At 42.9% G+C, this 21,422-nt stretch overlaps 1 protein-coding gene across 1 annotated transcript in view; it reads right to left on the minus strand.

Moving 5' to 3' along the window:
• Positions 1-21,422, minus strand: part of RAPGEF1 (Rap guanine nucleotide exchange factor 1) — a 120,608-nt gene that overhangs the window by 46,302 nt on the left and 52,884 nt on the right. The window contains exons 4-9 of the mRNA XM_084649744.1: positions 17,686-17,842; positions 10,791-10,879; positions 10,235-10,387; positions 6,990-7,113; positions 5,403-5,586; positions 4,261-4,767 (exon numbers count right to left, since the gene is read on the minus strand). Coding sequence (XP_084505870.1) covers positions 4,261-4,767; positions 5,403-5,586; positions 6,990-7,113; positions 10,235-10,387; positions 10,791-10,879; positions 17,686-17,842 — 1,214 coding nt within the window. The remainder of the gene's footprint in view (positions 1-4,260; positions 4,768-5,402; positions 5,587-6,989; positions 7,114-10,234; positions 10,388-10,790; positions 10,880-17,685; positions 17,843-21,422) is intronic.

Genomic DNA, 21,422 nt, shown 5'->3' on the forward strand with positions numbered 1-21,422 from the left:
CACTGTCAAAGGAATGAAATCTCTTTGGGCAACCTAGTAGGTTGTTGCACTCCACACAGCAACTGCCTCCGAGACAAATTCACAGACCCTGCCAGCTTCGCATCAGAGAGCCATCAGTACTTCAGTGTTGGCCTCTGGCCTGCTGCCAGCAGGCTGACATGATCTCTTCTTGGGCTCCATTCTCAAAAACACAGAGCTGTGTACTGGAGATGGAGGATTGCAGTTGCTGGCACTGGAAGCAGCATCAGGCTGGGGGGACAGAAAGCTGACCTGGCCTATACGCAGTGGCAGTTGACTTCTAATCAAGGAACAGGAAAAGGCAAAAAAAAAGCCAGGATGCACGTGCCTGATGGATTGTGTGAAGGCACTGGAGGACTAGCAGCCCGATGTTGTGTCATGACACTAACCTTCACCTAACACTGTGGGTAGGTCACGTTAGCAGCTAATGAGATAAATTTGCTCAAGGCTCTGCCCTGTATTTGCAGTCATGTCAGCCAACTCAGGTTACTGCCACTACTGGGCACGAGTGATAGTTTATGTGTGTGGACAGGGGTTGAGTTAATGGGAACACTCAAGCTACACCTCATACTGATCCACTAGTGAAGACAAGCTCAAAGAAGCTTTGCCTCTACCTCTGGGGATGACATCTGCTTTTCAAATAGTTTATATCATCCTGGATAAGACCAGCAACTGTCCTCAGCATAGCTACAGCAGTTAGAAACCATCTGCTCAGATGGCACCATTCTACACTTACTTCCCACTGACGGGGGGAGAAAAAGAGGTGAAGATAGAGAGAAAAATGAACAAATGACAACTCCAGATTCTAAGCTGTTTGGGGGCAGGATCCTGTGTTTTAGACCAGGAGCTCTTTGTGACTGAAGCTGTTCTATATTTGTGCCTTGTACAGCATGAGAACATTGCTAGCTCTTAATAATAGTCTAGAACAGTTCACCACTAGCACAATAACATGTACTCTTACAGCACTAAATAAATAATAATTCAGGCCAGACTGAAAGGCAGATCTCTTACCCTGTCGGTGTTTGTCAGAAGGCTGCTGTCTGAAGTCTCTCTGGGCACAGCTCACAGTAATAGGTATGGTTAACTTAGACAGGACTTGCTGTACAATATTAATTAAAAGTCCACCTTTGTCTTTACTGTAAGCTTTCCTGCCAATAAATCAATTGCCAGAAGATGACCCAGAACAGTGAGACCACAATGAAGTCGCAGCTGTGACAGCTCTAGATCTTTTTAACGAATGCATGCATGTCAGTACCCCAGGAGTGTGTCATGCACATATTGTGTAGATATGTGAGCAATGCCTCTCAGTGTATGTAATTATACCAGGATATCTGCCTGCATCAGTTCATTGTAAGATACAGCAAATGTAGGCCAAGAAGGGAGTGGTGGTGCTACCATAAATCTTATTTCTAGTAATTTTTTACAGAAATTTTTTATGAACAATAAGGTAAAACTAACAACCGCAGAACTGCAGCATGCTTACATGCAAGGTACGGACTATATATAGCAATCTCTCAGTGTCATATGAATGCAATAAAGGTGTCTGCTGCAATGCTGAAATCAGGTTACACCCCAATACTTCAGCCAGCTTTGCACCAAGGATGTTTTAACAAACCAAGGGGACAGACTACATGCTGGATAACAAGATCTCCCTCCTTAACAATACAATCTAATCAATGCTCCAGAGCCTTCTGATATCTTCAGATTACAGAAGGCAGCTAATTCTAAAAGCCCAGCTAAACATCAAAGATGACATACTTGCAGGCCTTGTTACTGGGGTTAACAGTGCACACAGGCAGTAAAGAAAAGATAACTGTTTAAATTGTTTTTAAGTAACTCTCCTTGACTTCTCAAAGAGCCTCATAGGATAACAGAAAAGAATGAAGAGGGGCTTAGAGAGACAGGCAAATAGCCCAACCCACTCTTTTCTCTACGAATGGGGTCACCAAATTGCCTTTAGCCCAAACATCTCCAGTCACACACCTCCCAAGTAAAGGCACGCAGGTTCCCATAGAGAGCTGAGTCTTCACCCCCATGCACCAGATTGCAGGGAATGAATCTGGGCTTGGCTGAAGCCCTTACTAAAAAGAAGAGTCGATATGTGGAGATGAACTGTGTGCCTGATCCTGTGACCAGCAATGAGGGTTTGCACCAATTCAGTTAGTACGGCACACAAGCCATATGGCTGTTACTACTAAATCGTTTGGGATAGCTTCAATTATTGACTCTGACTCTGAGTAACTAGCCTGTACTTCCTTTGTGATGTCTACAAGTAGCACTGTAGCTCCCTGCTAGTCACTCTAGGTACCTTTAAACATTTTGCCTTACCTTGCTCACAAGAGACAGATATATGTTATTGTCTATACCACATATTACATGTGTGGATAGTGTACCAAACTACTGCAATAGACTGGCCTCTCAGGACTGAGCCCAGGTCAAGCTCTGCTCTCAGAGTGCAAACAGTACGGGTTGCAAGTGTGGCCTGGACAACTTGGGCACTGTCCTTACCAATGGAGATGCTGCTTTTTGATGATGAACTTTTGCGTTTTTAACATGGTCATATAAGAAAGGAATTAGCTGAGGTCTGATATAACAGTGACCAGCTAAGCAAGCCAGGCAAGTTTCAAACCCAGCCTCTTCCCATGAGAAGACTGCAAACGACAAACCCAGGTCAGAAGGCCACCTTGGCATTTTTCAAGTCTCCTCTTGGGCTGGGCTGTGAGTCACATTATAAAATACAGTTGATCCAAATGCTGAATGATGAGACAGTGCACACAATCTATGTAATGAAGAACTGTAAAGCTAGCCACTGGCTGATCGCTCGCTGGATCTTATCACACATTCCAGTGCTCAGTTCATTCCCTGATGAATCAGTATAGCTGCTCCCTTTCAATGGGACCCCCATGTTTTAAGCAAGGGATCCACTGTTGAGTGAAAATTAAGGTAATGAGAGTAAGGTCATGACCTCCAGTCCTCAGAGCCACTGCTTGAGGAGCTGGGAGTTTGGTTTATGATGGGAAGACCTGGCGTTCAGACAGTGCTCATTTTAATAATCCATCTTCTTATGCTTAAAATGAAGATGGTAGCCCAGGCAAAATGGCAGCACTGGACACCATCATGACAGGCTAGTCCTGTGCTGCCATGCCAGTGATCTCCATCTGGATGCTGGGCTGACAGCACTTAGCCTTAAGAGGGGAGAAGGATCAGGAAAGAACCCTCTCTCTGGGCTCTTGGAGACAGTCCAGCCCTCCTCTGTGGTAAGAAAGCAGCCATAACAACTTTGAGGTGATCCGGTGGGAATAAAATAGGATGATCCAAAGGACAGGGCCACTCTGGCTTGAGACTGGTATGGAGAGAGAAGGAAACCACCCTTAAAGGCAGTGACAATGCTCTAAGCTGTCAATCTTAACTGCTGCTCTCTGGCTCCTTTGTGGTGAGTCTACAACTAAAACTTACACTGGTATAGCTCTGTGGTCAGGGGTGTGAAAAACCCACCTCCCAACAAAACCCTGAGCAGAGACACACCTAAGCTGACAGAAGAGCACTGCTGTCGACACAGCTAACGTTGTTCGGGAGGTGGTGTTCCCACCGTGGCAGAACAACTCCTTCTCTTGGTATAGGCATGGTCTACACTCGGGGGCTACGCCAGACTAGGCGCTGTAATGTAGACATAGCCTAGGACAGAGTTAGAGCCTTTCACTCCTAGGGCTAGTCTACACTGAAAAGTTACATCAGCACAGCTGTCTCTCTCAGCAGGGTGAAAAATCCACATCCCTAGGAGATGTCGTTAAGTCGACCTAAACCCTGGTGTGGACAGTGGTCGACTGACAGGGGAATTCATCTGTTGATCTTCTGGGGAGGTGGATTAACTACAGCGATGAAAGAACCCCTCCCGTCACTGAAGTGAGTGTCACACTTAAAACACTGCAGTGGCACAAGTGTGCCGCCGTCGTATTTTAAGGGCAGACACAGCCATAGTTCTAGATTTCAATGGGAGTTCGGTGCGTAGGCACTTTTCAAAATCCCACACGTGCTTAAAGATGCAAATGGGCTTCTGAAGTACCTTTAAAAATCTGGCTCTTACTGGCAAAGGATTGGTGCTAGCCACTCATACGTTTTAGGCTGACCATTGTGACACTTGGCACTAAGGGAATAGGGACATTATCATCTGTAGGACAGTGGGGAGGTGAAGAATTTGAGGATGGGAAGGAAAGAGAAATACCAGTGCAGGCACTTGCTTACTGTGTTTGTTTTTCTTCTCTGGCAGAGGCGGGGGGTTCTCTGGGTCACCCGTAGAGTCAGGAGCAGCAAACTCTGTAATGAATTCAACCGGCACTGAAGAATTGCCCTGCTGGAAGGGCAAGACAGCAGCAAATGACGTGAAGGGTACTGACGAGAGAGCTCCTGGGTTCTGCAGATCATCCTCCGAGATATTATCATATTGTGAGGGATGCCTCTCATAGGAGAACCTGCAGCCTGCGTTATCCGAAGTCTGAGAGGCTGCACTCCTCCTCTTCTTCTCTGGCAAAGCTGGAGGAGTCTCTGTAGACTGTGTTGCTGTCAACGGGCTGCAGTATTGTGGCTGGGGGGAGCTGCCCGGGGGGAGCTGGAAAACAGGTCCATGAAATGGGGAGCCACACTCGCCCAAGGACTCTGGCAATGGGCTGAGGATACTTGGCACCTGCTGAGGTATCTGGTCAGCATTAGAGAGGTCCTGCTGCAGGAATTCATAGTCCGGATCATAGTGATCTGTGTATAATAAGGAGGATAAGAACACCATGCGTTATTCATGCCTAAACTGAATTACTGCATTACTGTCTACGTGATCCTTGTTCTTCTGTATCCCACCCAGCCCAACTGTCAGTCACCTTTGTGATAACATCTCTTCAACTTAGAACGTGAGCTCTTTGCCCCAGAGACTGTTCTTCTACATCTTCTGGAAAGTGCCCAACATACGTTTAGTAATAAGTGATTAGTAACAATAGTTCAACTCGTGAATCATTAGAGAGCTATTGTTTCTCTAGTGAGTGCATTTTATTTGTTCCTCTTCATTGTTACATCTCCTTCAAAGTTTGAAAATAAAATAGCTTTAACCTAGAGGAGCTTCCCTTTTCGACTGAGAGGCAGAAAAGGGGTTGAAACCAACAAGCATTTTAGCTTGTGGCACAAGTTGAGTCTGAATTCAGACTTCTATAGCTGAAAGATTTCTGAACTAACCCACTTCATGTCTTTCCTCACCTCAACAGAATATAATTTACCACAGATCCACCAGCAGCAGTTATACTGGCAGGGCCCCATTATAATTCTGCATCATGGCTCGGAAAAGATACAACACTAGAGTGACTTGGAACTCCCCAATGGCTCTAAAGATATCTTCTCCTTACCTAATGTTTCACAGCTTGTATTGCGGGAGCACTGCCCACTGTCCCGGTCCAGCGAGGAGAGCTGCTCATCAGACTTGCTAAGCTTGCCCATGCTACTGCATGGCGAGAGGCGAGGGGACTCCCCTCCATAGGAGTGGCTGCCACCTGACAGCCTCCTCTGTGCGTAACAGTCAGCATCAAAATCCTGAAGCAGAAACAAAGAAAAATTCTCATCAGCTTGCCTGTGAACAGGAGAAATTCTAAGAGAAAAGACACCCACTGGCGGTGTGCAGAAAGGGGAGTGGGGATTGCCCATGTTACACAGTACACCCAACTAAGAATGGGCTTGCCCAGGCTCCCAAGCTATACTTATTTGTGGAAAGGTGGAAAAGAAAGGAAGCAACTGACTCAAACGTCCAGCTGGTGTTTCAGACAGCACGTACTGAGATACAGGAACGCCTGTCACATGCTGTCAAAGAGAAGGCTGAGCTCTTCACTAAAACACAAACCTGTTGACTACTTGGTACTGGAGCATTTTGATAGCAACCGGACTGGGAGAGTCCCCATTAAACAGCTGTGGGTTGCTGAGTATCTGGTTAGCTAAGGCATGTACGTGTGTGTATTGGGCGGGGGAGAGCTAGTGTTAAATTATAGCTTTTTTTTACACTGTCAGCTGTGTGTCTCTTTGGTTATATCTTCACCACAGTTAACTCAAGTTAGCCCTCTTGAGCTAGTCTACCTCAAGTGAGAGCAGCCCCACTGAGAAATAACACTCGAGCGGCACAGCCTGATTGGATTAGCAGCACAGAGCGTTCGTGCTGGCGGCTGACAAGTTGAGCTAACCTAAGCTGCAGCCTGTACCCCCAATATACCAGCCAACTTGACTTAAAAGCACCACCACACTTGAGTTAAGTGCTCTGATGCGTGGATAGGACTCGAGCTATAAATCAAGTTAACTCTGCAATGAGGACAAGTCCTTAGTTCTATAAATCAGCACGTATATTTATAGCACTGTACCAATGACAAATAATGGTTGAGGGAAGGCAAACAACCCCCGTAATGCCATAATTTCCTTAATGCCTCTACTACTCAGCTCTGTTACCCATTACAAGCCCATTAGTGGACTGAAAACAGCTTCTCAAGCCAGTCTCTTTAAGTTAACAGCTATTTTAAGACGCAAGTGCCTGCATATGAAATTTTGAGCTCCCCCATGTACTATATGAATCATGCCACACACAGAAACTTGGGTCTTGGTAAATTCAGCCAATCATGCTGTATACTATGTTCTGTTATAGATAAGCACGCTTGTTCTTCGGATCACTGAAGTCCATCACACTCAGAGCAACAGAGTTTGTAGCAATTTACTGTTTAAATGAAACAGAAGCCTTAAAAAAAGTAAACCTATGCACATTATTGGATGAAGTTTTAGGTAGCTGAATCTCTTCTCAAAGGAAAATGTGTCCATTCCAGTACAGTTCTTTAAAACAAGGGTTATTTGGCAAGAGAGGAGATGGGCTGGGTGCTGCAGGAATGAAGACAGCAGTGCTTCTTTCAGCTTATTTCATTGCAGAACATGATTCCAATGTTTTTAAAGGGTTATGCCATTACCTGTCTGTTGATTCCAATAGGTAAACTAGATCCACTGGTGGCTCGACTCATAGGTGCCACTACTGCCACTCTGGTAGGAGAAGGCGCCGACTGCCGTTTTTTAGGGGGCAATGCTGGAGGAGGGCTGCAAGACAAAAAGAAGTTCAGCTACTTCAAATACTTGATTATCAAAACATTGCTTTGAGGCTCCAGGAGCCAGGATTCTATCTGCCTCACCACGTTAGGGATTCTTGACCAATTTATGCACCATTTCTCAATAGAGGAGATGGTCATCCACACTCTTTCATGGTCTGTACTGGAAGGGTCTATATTTTGGCAGGATATAGCTGGGAAATGCCTACCTCTTATTACACTAAGGTGGTTTCATCACAATACATGGGACAGATCTCTCTGTACGGTCACATGTTGCTTCTAATACCACAGATGAGCTCAAGCTCTCTGGTGCCAATGAGCACGCACTCATTCTCTTCCTGGAATATGCCAGGACCTTTCATACAGAACATTCAAATTCAGAAACTACACAGAAATGTGATGGTCACTGCCAACCACAGATCTCAACAGCAAAAGACCCTGCATGTTTCTAAATAACCACGAGATACATTTTCATACTAGCAACTAGCATCGGTGCTATAGGAGTAAAGCCTGTAACATGCACATACCATATGCTCATGTTGAAGCCTAGCAGTTTTTCCTGCTTCTCAGAATAGAGCGCAGAAACTTTCTTGTGGTTACTTTTTAGAAAGAGTAAGGACACCACAGTTAAAAATGATTTTTTCCACACAGTTTGAATCCCTTTCACCAGTTTCTGAACAATGCACAACTAACTGCATGCAGATTCTTCTTATGTGGTGTCTCCATTACTGGAAGTTTGCAACCAAGGTAGCCCATACTGTATGATCCTCTGCTAATCTCTGTGGATGAATAGTCCCCCCAGTCCTTTTGGTCCAACCAGGATTACACATCTTTCCCCAAGATCTTCTCTTTCTGCCTCATGATCTCCTGCCATCTGCGTTCCCTTCCAGTGCCCATAAACATGCATTGCCTACTGAACCCCCTAAAACACATCTGCAAATCACATCTTTCTTTTCATTAGCTCTCGGACTAGCGTGTGCTGAGTTCCAATCATCTCCAATACTTCTGTAATGATCACACCCATGATATTTTCAGAATACTTCTATAACACCTTCATGCAGGTTATGAGCTGCTAAAATGTCCACTGAAATGAACAGAAAGACTCCCTTTGGTTTCAATGGGAATTGATCAAGCCCCTTACGGATATAACTAAAACAGCACAGGAAAAAGTCATCCTCCAAGGCATTCATGTACTTTTAAATAAGAATGCTTTGCACTTACATAGCGCACACTTTCATCGAAGGATCTCAAAGTGCTTTCAAAAGGAAGTGTTAGCCTAAAATTACACATGGGGAAAGAAAGGCACAGACAAGCAAAGGGACTTGCTCAAAACAGGAAACAAGCCAGTGGCAGAGATGGAAATAGATCCTAGGAATCCTGATTCTCAGACTCCTGTTCTTCCAATAGGCAATTCTGGATTCACTTCTGTCATAAATATAAAGGGAAGGGTAACCACCTTTCTGTATACAGTGCTATAAAATCCATCCTGGCCAGAGGCAAAACTCTTTCACCTGTAAAGGTTAAGAACCTAAGATAACCTCACTGGCACCTGACCCAAAATGACCAATGAGGGGACAAGATACTTTCAAAGCTGGAGGGAGGGGGATGGACACAAAGGGTTCTGTCTGTCTGTGTGATGCTTTTGCCGGGAACAGATCAGAAATGCAACCCTTCCAACTCCTGTTAAGTTAGTAAGTAATCTAGCTAGAAAATGCATTAGATTTTCTTTTGTTTAATGGCTGGTAAAATAAGATGTGCTGGAGGGAACGCATATTCCTGTTTTTGTGTCCTTTTGTAACTTAAGGTTTTGCCTAGAGGGATTCTCTATGCTTTGAATCTGATTACCCTGTAAGGTATTTACCAACCTGATTTTACAGAGGTGATTCTTTTACCTTTTCTTTAACTAAAATTCTTCTTTTAAGAACCTGATTGATTTTTCATTGTTCTTAAGATCCAAGGGTTTGGGTCTGTGTTCACCTGTACCAATTGGTGAGGATTATTATCAAGCATTACCCAGGAAAGGGGGTGTATGGCTTGGGGGGATATTTTGGGGAAGACGTCTCCAAGTGGTCTCTTTCCCTGTTCTTCGTTTAAAATGCTTGGTGGTGGCGGCATACTGTTCACGGACAAGGCAAAGTTTGTACCCTGGGGAATCTTTTAACCTAAGCTAGTAAGAATAAGCTTAGGGGGTCTTTCATGCAGGTCCCCACATCTGTACTCTAGAGTTCAGAGTGGGGAAGGAACCTTGACAGCTTCTTAGATGAAGACCTATTAAGCTTTCTTTATCCACAGCAGCCGCCAGATTTCCATTTGGAAAATGTAAGCCATATGAAGGACACCGAGATACCATGGAGATGGGGGCACTATAAATACTAATAATGATAATAAAGATAGAACTATGGCTTCCCAACACAAGGACCTGTCAACAAACACACCCTTCAGACCTAAAGGTGATTTGCATGTGGATTTTAAAACTCCATTAACTTTAAAAATGTGTTGAATGGCCCAGACAAACAAGCAAAGAGGGACATAAATTACTTCATTTATGGTTTGCTTCCTGTGATAGGACTCCTGACATCTAGTCCTTCCCTAGATCCAAATCTTGCCCCATCATGCACTGTGCTGGAGAAGTCCAATCTTCCACAGGAAGCTGCTAAAGCCAGCCTAGAGGGGCAGTAAGGCCTGTCTCAAACACAATACAGCATTGGTCTTGCAAAGTTTCTTTAAATGTCAATTTATACCCAAACAAACCTTTAAAAACCCAAGCCCAAAGAAATGAAGCAGAGTCACTATTCACTTCCTGTGCTGAGTAAGGACTGCTACAGTCCTGGATTTTTAAAATTCTTCCTGTCCTGCAAGGAGACACATTTTTCCAGGGACTCAGTGTTATTCAGAGAATTCACCCTGGAGGGCAGGAAATGCAACATAGCAGAGAAAGGGTTTACAATGGCGAGGGTTGTATTTACAACAAGGGGACATCTATAACCAACAGAAGGATTTCTCTCATGTATAAGTTACATTGGGAGGGGGTAATGTAATAAGATTGTATACTAGAGTTACCAGTGACGGGGGTGACCAGTATACAAGAGAGGCAGACTGCATGTTGGGGTTACCTGTTTTCTGCCACGCGAATGCAAGGTAGAGGGGGTTTGGGAGGGGCAACCTCTTCATCCATGGAGTCAGTCAGTATCTCAGCAGACTGAGTCATACTAGTTGTCTTGTTGAGAATCTCCATCTCTCTGTCTGTCAGGGGAAGCTCTGAGGGGCTGCAAAGCATAAAGCACAATTTGTAGAATGCTATCTGCATGTGATTTATACATATTTCTTTCAAATATGTACTTTAAAGTATAACAGTGAAATAGAAAAAATACTATCTCCAAGCAAAACCCCATATGTATCCACAAAGTAAAATGCAACTGCAGAAGTTAAGTGATTTCTTGTTGCCAGATTTCAGCATCCTTCCTCACATTGAGTAGCACCTTACTCCTCAAGTAATCAGTAGGACTCCCTGAGGAGTATGGTGCTTCCCTAAGTAAGGAAGTGTGCCAGATCCTGTCCCTAAAGTATTTCGCTACCAGGGGCAAGAAATAAACCCACACGCAGACATCAAGATACGTGCGTGTCTGTTTATATATAAACACCCCAATCAAACATTTGTTGGTGACCCACCTGTCAGATTTACATGTTGGTAAACTGGGTTTAACTGGGCTTGTGGGAGATGGATGTTCCTGCTTCTCTACTGTGAGTCTGACCAGCTCCTATATAAAGGCAAAAAACAGCAAAAGATAACTACCATGGACCTTTGTTAAAATGTAGCACGGTAATAGTAATCTTTCTGCTCCTCTTGGGAAGCAACCTGTAGCAAGGTGTCAGGTTTTGTAGCACCAAATCTTTTCCATATTCCAATGCTAGCATACTATGAAATATTATAACTAGCTAAAAGAAATGGCAGTGCTCCAAAGAAAAGAATACATTCGGTAATGCATAAACCTGTTTTTGTGTTTACTTACCTTGTTAATTTGCAAAATGTAGGAATTCATGATGTATCTCACCAGTCAGCAACAGTACTCAGCGAGGACCCTTAGGACCTAGTTTCTAAACAGACAGCTTTCTCCTAATCACTGCGACCTTTCACAACCAGAGTTGCTAGTGGGATTCCTGGCTTGGATGTGCCATCTTCCCTGCTTACAACTTTTACTATGTCTCATCTTTTCACTTGAAATGGGCTTTACTAGCAACATCATTCACCACATCAACACTGGAGACAAAGACATGCAGGAGCAAGACAGTGGCACACATCTTCTTACCATGGATTTCTGCATGGATTTAAATTTCCAGTTGCAAATGAAAACACATGCAAAATAAGAAAGTTGAGCCAAAAAGAGCAGATGCCCATTTTGTCCCATGCCAGAGGAAAATGAGCCACTCTCCCGTCTCCAAACACACAGACACGTCAAACGGGTTCACTAGTAACTGGAGGTTGCAGACAACATTTCCTGTAGACACACTCGAATTGGGCCTTCCTGTGCCCACCTGTGTACGGGCGACAGAGCCTTTAGAACAGTGAAGCTCAAGTGGCACTGAGGCATTGAAGAAGCCAGCAGCCATGCACTATGCCAATCCCCTCGATCCTCCATCATAGAGCATTTTAAAATCAAGATTGGATGTTTTTCTAAACAACATGTGCTAGCAATTATTTTGGGGAAGTTCTCTGGCCTGTGTTATACAGAAGTTCAGACTAGATGATCATAATGGTTCCTTCTGGCCTTGGGATCTATGAATCTACTAAAAAAAAAAAGCTTAACCCCAGAAGGAGCAATCTGTTCACATATAGTGAAGGAAACTTCAAAGAACTCCATTTAGTGAGAAATAAGCTAAGCTCTCTGAATCATACTTCGGAGACTGACTAATAGCACCTCAAAGGAGATGAGCCAATAACTCTGTTGAGATAAGACGCTAAGGCAACCTCGCTTACACTAGTGACTAATCCAGCCTCCAAATACAGGTGTTCACTAAGCCACATTATCAATTTTACCTGAAATGCAAATAAGCTGTCAAATAACATAATATGAATAAAGTTGAGTGTAGGAGCTCACTTTGGTCAGCCAATAAAAGAATTAAGTTGTTTTAAGTTTTATAAATAATGTATAGATATCAAATGTAATGTAAATATCAAAAAGTATGATTTAGTTTTCCATAAGATTCCCTTCAGTTTTCCGAGTTAAATTTACAGTTAAATTTGTTAAAAGCCCTGCCTCCCTTCATACTGTAGTTATGAAAGTTTCATGATCATATAGAGAACTTCTGTACTGTCTATCTGGCTATAACAGATAAGACTGTGGATAAAGAGATAAGGGCATGATAATCCTGAACTACAAGACTGCTAGCAATCAAAACAATAACTCATGCTCCAACAATGCCATTATCGTGGAGAGCCCATTTTATGGCGGTTAGAGGCAGACAAACAGATCTGTTGCTCAAAGCTATAAACATGCGCCTTGGTCCAATCAGACTGGATAACTACCAGTGCTGTCAGATCACAGTGGCTCCCCTGCACGTTCGTTATTCAAAGGAAGTTGCAAAGGACTAACTTTTTTAAAGCAACCTGAAATTCAGCTAACATCTGCACATCCCAGTCTGATGAGTTAGCAAACAACTGTCAGTGCTTCATAAACATGATTACAATGTCATCACCATCCTCCTACTGAGGAAAAGAGTCAATTCAAGTGACTCTACAAAACCTAGATTTCCAAGGGATAACACGAGCTCAACGAGAGGAATAAAGAGCAATGCACTATACATGCAATGAACATGCGTCAACAAGACGATGCGCCCATTGCAGACTGTTTTGGTACTGGGAGTTATGTTTACACAACTGGTTTGTGCTCAAAATCAATATACTTTGTGTAAGGCTGGACACCTATCAAGAGCAGAGCAAAACACCCAGCTTTAGAGATGTCAGCCCTGGAGAGACCACATATGCTGAACAAAACAGGATGCAGGAGCAGATAGAGCATGCGTGTCTGACATGGCTGGCGCTACAAAGCTGCTCCTATCTAGGACAGATGGAAGAAGAACCCCTGCAGTGAGTAGAGTTCAGTGGAAAGTGCAAGGCTCATGTCTGACAAGGAGGAAAGGAAGTCCAGGATTAAGTTAACTCTGGCCATAGTTATTAACCCCTTCTCTAACAGGCCCCTGCCCTCACCCAGGGCTGGCTATGTCTGTCTAAGTGTTAATTTGAACTGGGTAGCAACAGAGCTTCAGGGCTTATGACTGTATCTATAAATTACACTGCGCTGATGTACACTGGAAACACTGCATGAAAACTGTAATACCCAAACATCCTCAGTTAAAGTGGAACTGCGAAGTTGTGAACACTGAGTTAATCTCAGATTTCTCTGATGAATGTCTCCTCTGCTAAGGAGGCACACAGCATAAGTTTTAACTAACCTTCTAAAAATCTAATTCCCCTCAGGCTCTGAAATCCTGCTAGCAATTCTCTTAAGAAAGTGTCATTCTGGGACATCCCAGACAAGTACTACAAATCTAAAGTACAAGAGGGAATCTTACAAAGGAGGAAAAGAATTAAAAACATATTAGTTAAAACTTATTTCTGTGCTGAGTGCCTGCCTACAACCAGGGTACTGGGGATTATTAGAGAAATACAGAATGAACTCCATTTTAATTTTAGCTTTGCAGTTCCCTTTACCATTTGTACAGAAGCACAAGGAAAAGCATCAATGGGATTTTGGAAACTGGGATCCCAAAGGATTTTCAGTTCTGAAGTTCTAGGATTTTTGGGATCCATGCAGTGACATCATCGCAGCCATTACTCCTACTAGCATAGAGCTGCAAAGGGGTTGTGTTGCAGCTGGTATTTCACGTACCAAGTTACAATCAAGACTGAGCGGTGACTCACTGGATTGCTGCCTTTGTGCATTCTGGACTAGATCCAATGGCTGACGAAGTCACTGGAAAGACTCCAAGAGACTTCGAAGTGCTTTGGATCAGGCCCTTTATCAGGCATTCATGAGCAAGATCAATGACCACATAATGCATAAAAGAAAACTAAATGAAATAAATGGCAGTTAAACCAAAAGCTGAAATATGCCTGAGAGGTTCTTGGAACAGCAAAGGTAAGTCTGCTGGTGAATTTCCTCTTTCCTCTTCCTCCACTGTGTTTAATAAACGTAACCAACTCGAGCTGAATGATGATGAGGTTTGTGTCACTGGCAATCGTTGCCATAATGCTGACAATCTCTGGAGGGTGAAAGTTAACGTGCTTAGCCAATTTTCCCCTTTCACTGCTTTATAACAAGAGACAAGCCTCTTTTGCATATGGGAATTTAGAGATCGTATCAGGGGAAAACCAATCTAAATTGAGGCTTTAAAGAACTGCTAAGAATATTTCAGACCATTACTGCAGAAATTAAATACATCTCATCACACGCACTGGCATGGCATAAGAGTGACAACACTTTGGAGTAGCCCATAATTCCCTTGCTCTGTTATTTCCCAGTCCCTCCAAGTCCCAAAGGAATGCATACCTGAATAGCACTGAGGGAAATTTTCCAGATGGATTATTCAAAGAAAAACGCACTTTTCGTTGACCCAAAACTAGTCACAAATTTGACACAAATACTTTCAGACCTTCACAAAATGGCCAGAAGAGAAGGAGGACAATGACATGCTGATGGCACTGCTGCTACTGTTATGCCTCATAACCTTTAGCCAAGCGATAAGGGCACCCGCCTGAGATGTAGGAGACCTGTGATCAAATCCCCACTTTGGACAAACTTTTTCAAGTCACCAAAAATTCTGAAAAATTTCAGATTCAGTTCAACCCAAACTGAAATGTTTCCTCAATTTTTCTGAATTGTGACCAAAGTGAAAAATCAGTTATTCACCCAGCTCTAAGCCTGAGGATCCCACCAGCTCCCACATCCTTACCACAAAACTCCAGCCATGCACTAAAAGCCGTCCCTTTGAAACCAGTCAATGGTGCTTCAAATTTTGAAAACATTACCAAACACCACCAGGTTTTCCATACCCTTACTTTCTCCCTCCCCTGCATCTGCATCCCTTAACCCAGGAGTGAGAGGCCTGAGAGTCACTCACAGGTCTTTAGTCCATCACACAGAGGGTTAAGCAACTGGGTCAGATGTGCAACAAGCTACTCCTTATCAAAACTGTAAAAAGGCTCCTGTCAGTTTTAATCATGTGTAAGTACTGCTATCTCTGCACTTCCTGCTACTTCAGCTAACTGGAAATTCCAAAATGAGATGGATTTTTTTTTTAAACAGTGTAATCATAAAAGGGAATTTTGCTTGCTATAAATAACCAAATCTGAGATGAACACAGCAAATAACAATACAAAGAGGCAGGCAGCCCCAAGCACAACACTGAGAATGAAGAGGGAAGTAAGCACTAAAATGTAGAACTGGGATTCAATGGAGATTTTACTAATGTTACAGAAATTGCTCCATGCAGTAGAGAAGTGTCCAATTTCTCACTTCCTGCTTCCAGATACCATGGTCAGCTTGGCTCTTCTAAAATAACTCCCCACTTCCCACACAGTAATAGATGCTTTCATGTCTCTTACACGCACTTACACTGAAATTCTGTCTTCTTTCTAGCCAAGAGTACAGACACCAGATATTTAAGGTAATGGTTTAAATTAAAACCGAATTGGTATTTCAATGCGGTGAGTCTGCACATGCAACTCTTATCTATACCTATGCAGTGACACAGGTCTGCACAGGATGAGTCTCGCCACACACAAACACACACACACGTGTACATAAAAGTCTGCACAGGACTATATAGAGCTGAACAAGGTCACAGCAGTGTTCCGCTGCCTCCCCTATTTGTTGGGCTGTTTGGATGCTATGGGGCAGATCCTCGGGAGGTGAAAATGGCCACAGTGCCATTGAAGTCCAGGGAGCTCTGACAATTTACACCAGCTGAGACTCTGTCCCTACAGTTCTACATCCAACCTTTTCCCCTCCCATCCCACTCTGAGAATTAAACACCCATTTTAGGTGATATTTGGTGCCTAAGTTTAAGGGGCATACCATGCAGAACAATGCTGTAAATGTGACTTCTCTGGATGATGGGAACATTTTGTTTCAAATAAATAACTTTAAAAGCCTTCAGAACTAATAGGATTACTTTTACTAACTAAAGTGCATGACACGAAAGATGGATACTCAGAGCAGCATACCAACACTTCTGGCGATGACCAAAGCCCAAGAGATGCGATTCACTTTCACACAAAGTTCCAAGCAACAGAAACTAAGTCAAGTTTGAGTACAATAAAAAGATGGCAGCGTGACCCAATAGACAAAGCATCAGATGGGGACTCAAGAGACCAGTGTTCTATTCCTGGCTCTACCACTGGCCTGCTGGGTGACATGGGCATGTTACTGCCACTCTGTGCCTTAGTTTCTCCATCTGTAAAATGGAGATGATGATACTGATCTCTTTTGTAAAGTGCTATGAGATCTACTGATGAAAAGTGCGATATAAGAGCTACATATGAATTAATTATTACTATATGATTTTCTAAGGAAATAAGAATGAGTTAAGTGGATCAGCTGGAATAAGAACCTACCCCAACTGTACCTCAGTCCTTGATCCTTTAAACAGACCTTTAGCGGTCTGATTCAGTTTGGCATAAGAGGCTTAATTCCCTCTTTCTACACTTAAGACGTCCCTGTCTTTCAAAATAAAGTTCCAACACATATGACAACCTCTTTGCTAGTGCCCAGGGGCCTTTGACAAGAGACCCTGAACATAAAGTATTCAATTAAGAAAAGCTCCAGGGTGTTCAAACAGCTAATTCAAGGGTGGTAGGACCCAGCAGAGAGACTGCTAGAGTGATTGGGTTGCACAAAATCAGCAAGCTGAGGAAAGGCCTGGGACACAGTAAGGAGAAACATGAATGACAAAAGTCTATTGGGAGGCATGCTAGTCACTTTTCCAGGCAAAAATGAGAGAAGGGGTGTCCCAAGAAGGCCATACATAGGATACAGAACTTTCCACTGCTTATGCAAACCAAACCTCCAAAACAATTGACTGTAGCCTAGCTCCCATCACCAGCCCCCAACGACAAGGAATTGCAGCATCATACTACTGATTCATACCTTGCCATTAATGTTAAAGTTGGAGGTTGGCATCTTTGATTCTCTCTGAGCATTAATGGGAAACATTTCCATTACCCTTTGTCTAGACAGAAAATATGTGAAATCCAACCTGTAAGCTGCATTCAGAATGGGGAAGGCTCACTAAAAATTTAATACAATAAAGGTTCATTGCTTCTGGCAGTCCATCAGCACGCATTGTTGCGCTAACCATTTGTGCTGATCCTTAAGGAATATATCAGATAAGGCAATCTCATTTACGCCGTAGTAGATTTCAGAGATAAGAATTTATTCATGTCAAGAACAGGATTTTTATGTTTTACATGTTCCTAAAAACTGTTGTCTTTATCCTCCAAATAAATCTTTTAGAAAAGATGAATACCTTATACTCTCTATAGCATGCAGTATCTAGCATATCATACCTTGACTCCATCCAGAACAGCTTTTATGACACCCTTCACTGTGGTCACCATCTCCTTGTCTTCTGAGTTCACCCCCTCCAGCATCACCTGATCAGACCAACGAATCAGATTTCCCAGACTCTGGTACACCCGGCTATAGCAGGAAGAGATGGCAGAACTGGAGGGAAAAAAATGAGTTCAAGAGATAATAAAATGAAAATATGGCACAATTATCTTAATAGAGAAATTACTGCCAATCCCAGAATTTATTTTTAAACAAATGTGCGTTAGCAAAAGGTAAAAATTCCACTGTGCCCTATTTGAATTTTTCTTCTGTTAACTCCCTCTTCTGGAATTTGTGTTTACCTAGGACCAAGATGACGCATGGATTTCACGTCTTTTGCAGTCACACTACTAGTTCTCAAGTAGGTATTGAAACAATGGTGTTAAGGCATGTTTTCATAGTTTTGAGAATAAGTTTCTCATTGTTCTTAATCCTTGGAGGGGTTGAACTAAACTTGCCATCCTTATGAAAAGTTTTCTTCCAACGCTGTGTCCAACTCTGAAATGCTCTGAGTGAATGAATTTCAGTTTTGGCTTTTTTAAAGGTAGAATAGCACTAAAGACATTTTTGTGAAGAAAAAAAAAGATTATTGGGAAAAGGAAGAACTAAATAAAATTGTAACAGAACTACTTATAAGGCTTTGCTCTACCATCTCTGAAAATGTCCATTTCGCTAATAAACAAGGTGTGCGGACACTTGATGATGTTCCAATAAAGACCTAATATTCATTTTTAACAAACATGTTAATTTGAAGCTTCATCACAAACAGGAAAGATGTTTTCAAGATACATCAGGACAACAGAGGGATGTGATCCTGCAATCCTGACTCACATAAGTGTTCCCAATTGCCTGATTCTCCTGGTGTATCTCCAGTGTTGTAATGATTGGTGTTACTGAGAGGAGACTCAAGCCCATAAACTTCAATGAGATTCCTTGGGTGAATGAGGTTTGTAGAATCAAGCCCTAGGTGGGTAATGAACTATTCTAAAACTTCAAAGGGAGGACTGCAAAGAATGGAGAGTACATTTTTCAGAACTATGGTGCTTGTCAGTATTCTGTCTCGTTTCAAGAGAAGTTAGCTGGGAAGTAGAAGTAGACCTACCCTCCCCTGACTCTTTCCAAGGCTTTGATTTCTTTACCATTAATCTTCAATCCACTTCCTTCTAAAAAGGCAGTAATTGAAAAGCCCACTTTGTACTAGATAGAATTTTTTTTTGACTTGATGCAAATACTTTCCTGTAAACCAAAAAGGAATTCAACAATTGGATGGCTTTCTTGCTCAACAACCCATCCTCGCGCATTTTTCTTGAGGGGGATTGAACATCAAAATCTCCCTTTGTGCCCTGCCACTACTTGAAAGGAGTAAGATACGTAGGTACAGCATGAAAGGACGCGGCTTAATGTGACTGCCAAATCTTCACATACTGAATGGGGCTAAACTCGCTAGAACATGCGTAAAGGATTCCTGCCCTAACACACTGTCTACAGGAGGAGGTCATTACTCAGTGAAAAAGACCACATGATGATAGCCCATACTGATCATAGAAGCTCCTTGCTGAAAGGCTAGATTCTGACATCCGGCTCCCAGATCTCCTCATCTAACTGCCTGGGGTTGAGAGGGCAGCTCAGAGGATATTTGTGTTCCAAGACATATTCTGCATTTCAATCTCCCCAGTAAGGTAAACTGATTCAACACATGCCCTATGGAGACATGAATCAGAAAGTGATTGACTACATAAAGATGACATTTTCTATCCTAAAGATACTCACTGACATTTTACATGATCTCTTGACACAAGTTAGGGGACTTTTTATTTGATTAAGTGAAAGCAGGTGCTTGTCAGAAATTTAATGGCTGTGGGAAACTTGATAGCAGCCAAAGGAACTCTGGGTCCCAAAAAACCTGACCAATATTCTAATTTCAACAGCTACTGCTCTCTGTAGCTCTACCAACTAAACCTAAAATGGTATTCCTTTACCTCAGCTGCCACTCTGATCTTTACCATTTTCTCCCGACCCGTCGTAATGGCCAGGTACAGTAGGAACACCTTTGTCTACAGGTTTCAGAGTAGCAGCCGTGTTAGTCTGTTATCCGCAAAAAGAAAAGGAGGACTTGTGGCACCTTAGAGACTAACACATTTATTTGAGCATAAGCTTTTGTGGGCTACAGCTCACTTCATCGGCTGCATAGAATGGAACATACAGTTTGTCAACAGGCTGGCTCCACTCCTACCAGCTGTCCTTTTCCTTCACAAGGCCTTACTGTGCCTGATTTATGCAAATAAGGACAGGTTTAGCCCATGTTCTCTCATCCAGGAGTGATACCTCCCCTAAACTAGCGGAAGTTAATAACCAAGTGCCAAATTCAGTTTTGCTATAACTCCAATTAAGTTAATTCTTCCCAAGATGTTCCCTCGCTAAACCCAGTTAAACCCTAGACTCTGAAGGCTCTCAGCAGAGTAGGTAGTAACACCCTTACTATGGCTGGCTTTAGAGTGTAGCGCTGTAAGGGATACTGTTACTTTTCTTCATCTCTGAAGATCACATCACCTCTTTTTCCTGCCAGCCTCTGAGACTCATCTGTAACCGAGGCTTCACAAGTGGTACCAGCAATAGTTCAAAAATGCTCTTGAAAATAAAACCAAAGAGGCATTCTATATGAAAAACGTAGCGGCATCTGGAGATATTCAGTGGGCAAATACACAAGAACAGCATGAAATCTCTCAGGATTTCAGGACTCACACATCTGCACTTTCCAATATATTTTTGTGCTGTTTTGTTTATACAACGTTATTTAATGGTGGGTTTTGTTGCAGTTTGTTTTTTAAGCAGCTGCTCCAGAAGTCTGGAAAATTATGTAATCTAGCAGATATAGCTCTGGCCTGTGGCTTGAAGAGTCCACAGTTCTTATAATCCAAGCTGAGCTGGTGGCCTTGGCAAGTCACTAGGTTTCTTCTGGCCTCAAACTCACTGTACAACTGTGTAAGACTTAATGCTGAACTGAGTCAGAGATAATCTACTAAAGAGGAGTGCACACCCTGGAATGAATTCAGACCACGTATTCTTCTGAAGTCAATGGAGTTGCATCTGCTTACACCAGCTCTGAATTTTGACTCAACAAAGTCCAAACGGGCAATTTACAATACTTGTCAAAGGCTGCTCTAATGCAGAGGTGGAAGAATTTCACGCATAAAGGAAATACACTGTGGATGTGCTCACTTGCAGCCAAATGCTGCCTGCCCTCATTGCTTTTGGCTTGCTAATGACACTAGCCGCAGTGAGAACACAGCATCCGATGCAGAATCTCTGTGAATGTCAGCTGCCTGCTACCAAGCAATGAACTTTCTTCCACTAAAAGTCTCTAATGTTTGAAACCATGCCCCACATCCCTGTCCTCTCCCATTTCAAACTCACTTCTAGGAATCAATCATTCCTTCTTCTCACAAACCAACTCTTTTTGCTCTCTCTTTCCTAATCTGCCGTCCAATATGTGGTTTGTCTTACCTACTGTATGTTGTAGTCTCTTTGCAGCAGGGAACTTGCCTTTAGACTTATGTTTGAAAAGTGCCTTGTAAATCAGCCACTATTTTTTACTAATAATTAGCAAGAGCAGCATTTCATACCACTTGTGCGTCATGATTTTTCAAAACGATACAAATTGCCTGGAGTTCCCCCATCACAATCCCCCCAAAGG

Source organism: Lepidochelys olivacea, assembly GCF_965140295.1.
Source record: "Lepidochelys olivacea isolate rLepOli2 genome assembly, chromosome: 16".
Taxonomy (NCBI): domain Eukaryota; kingdom Metazoa; phylum Chordata; order Testudines; family Cheloniidae; genus Lepidochelys; species Lepidochelys olivacea.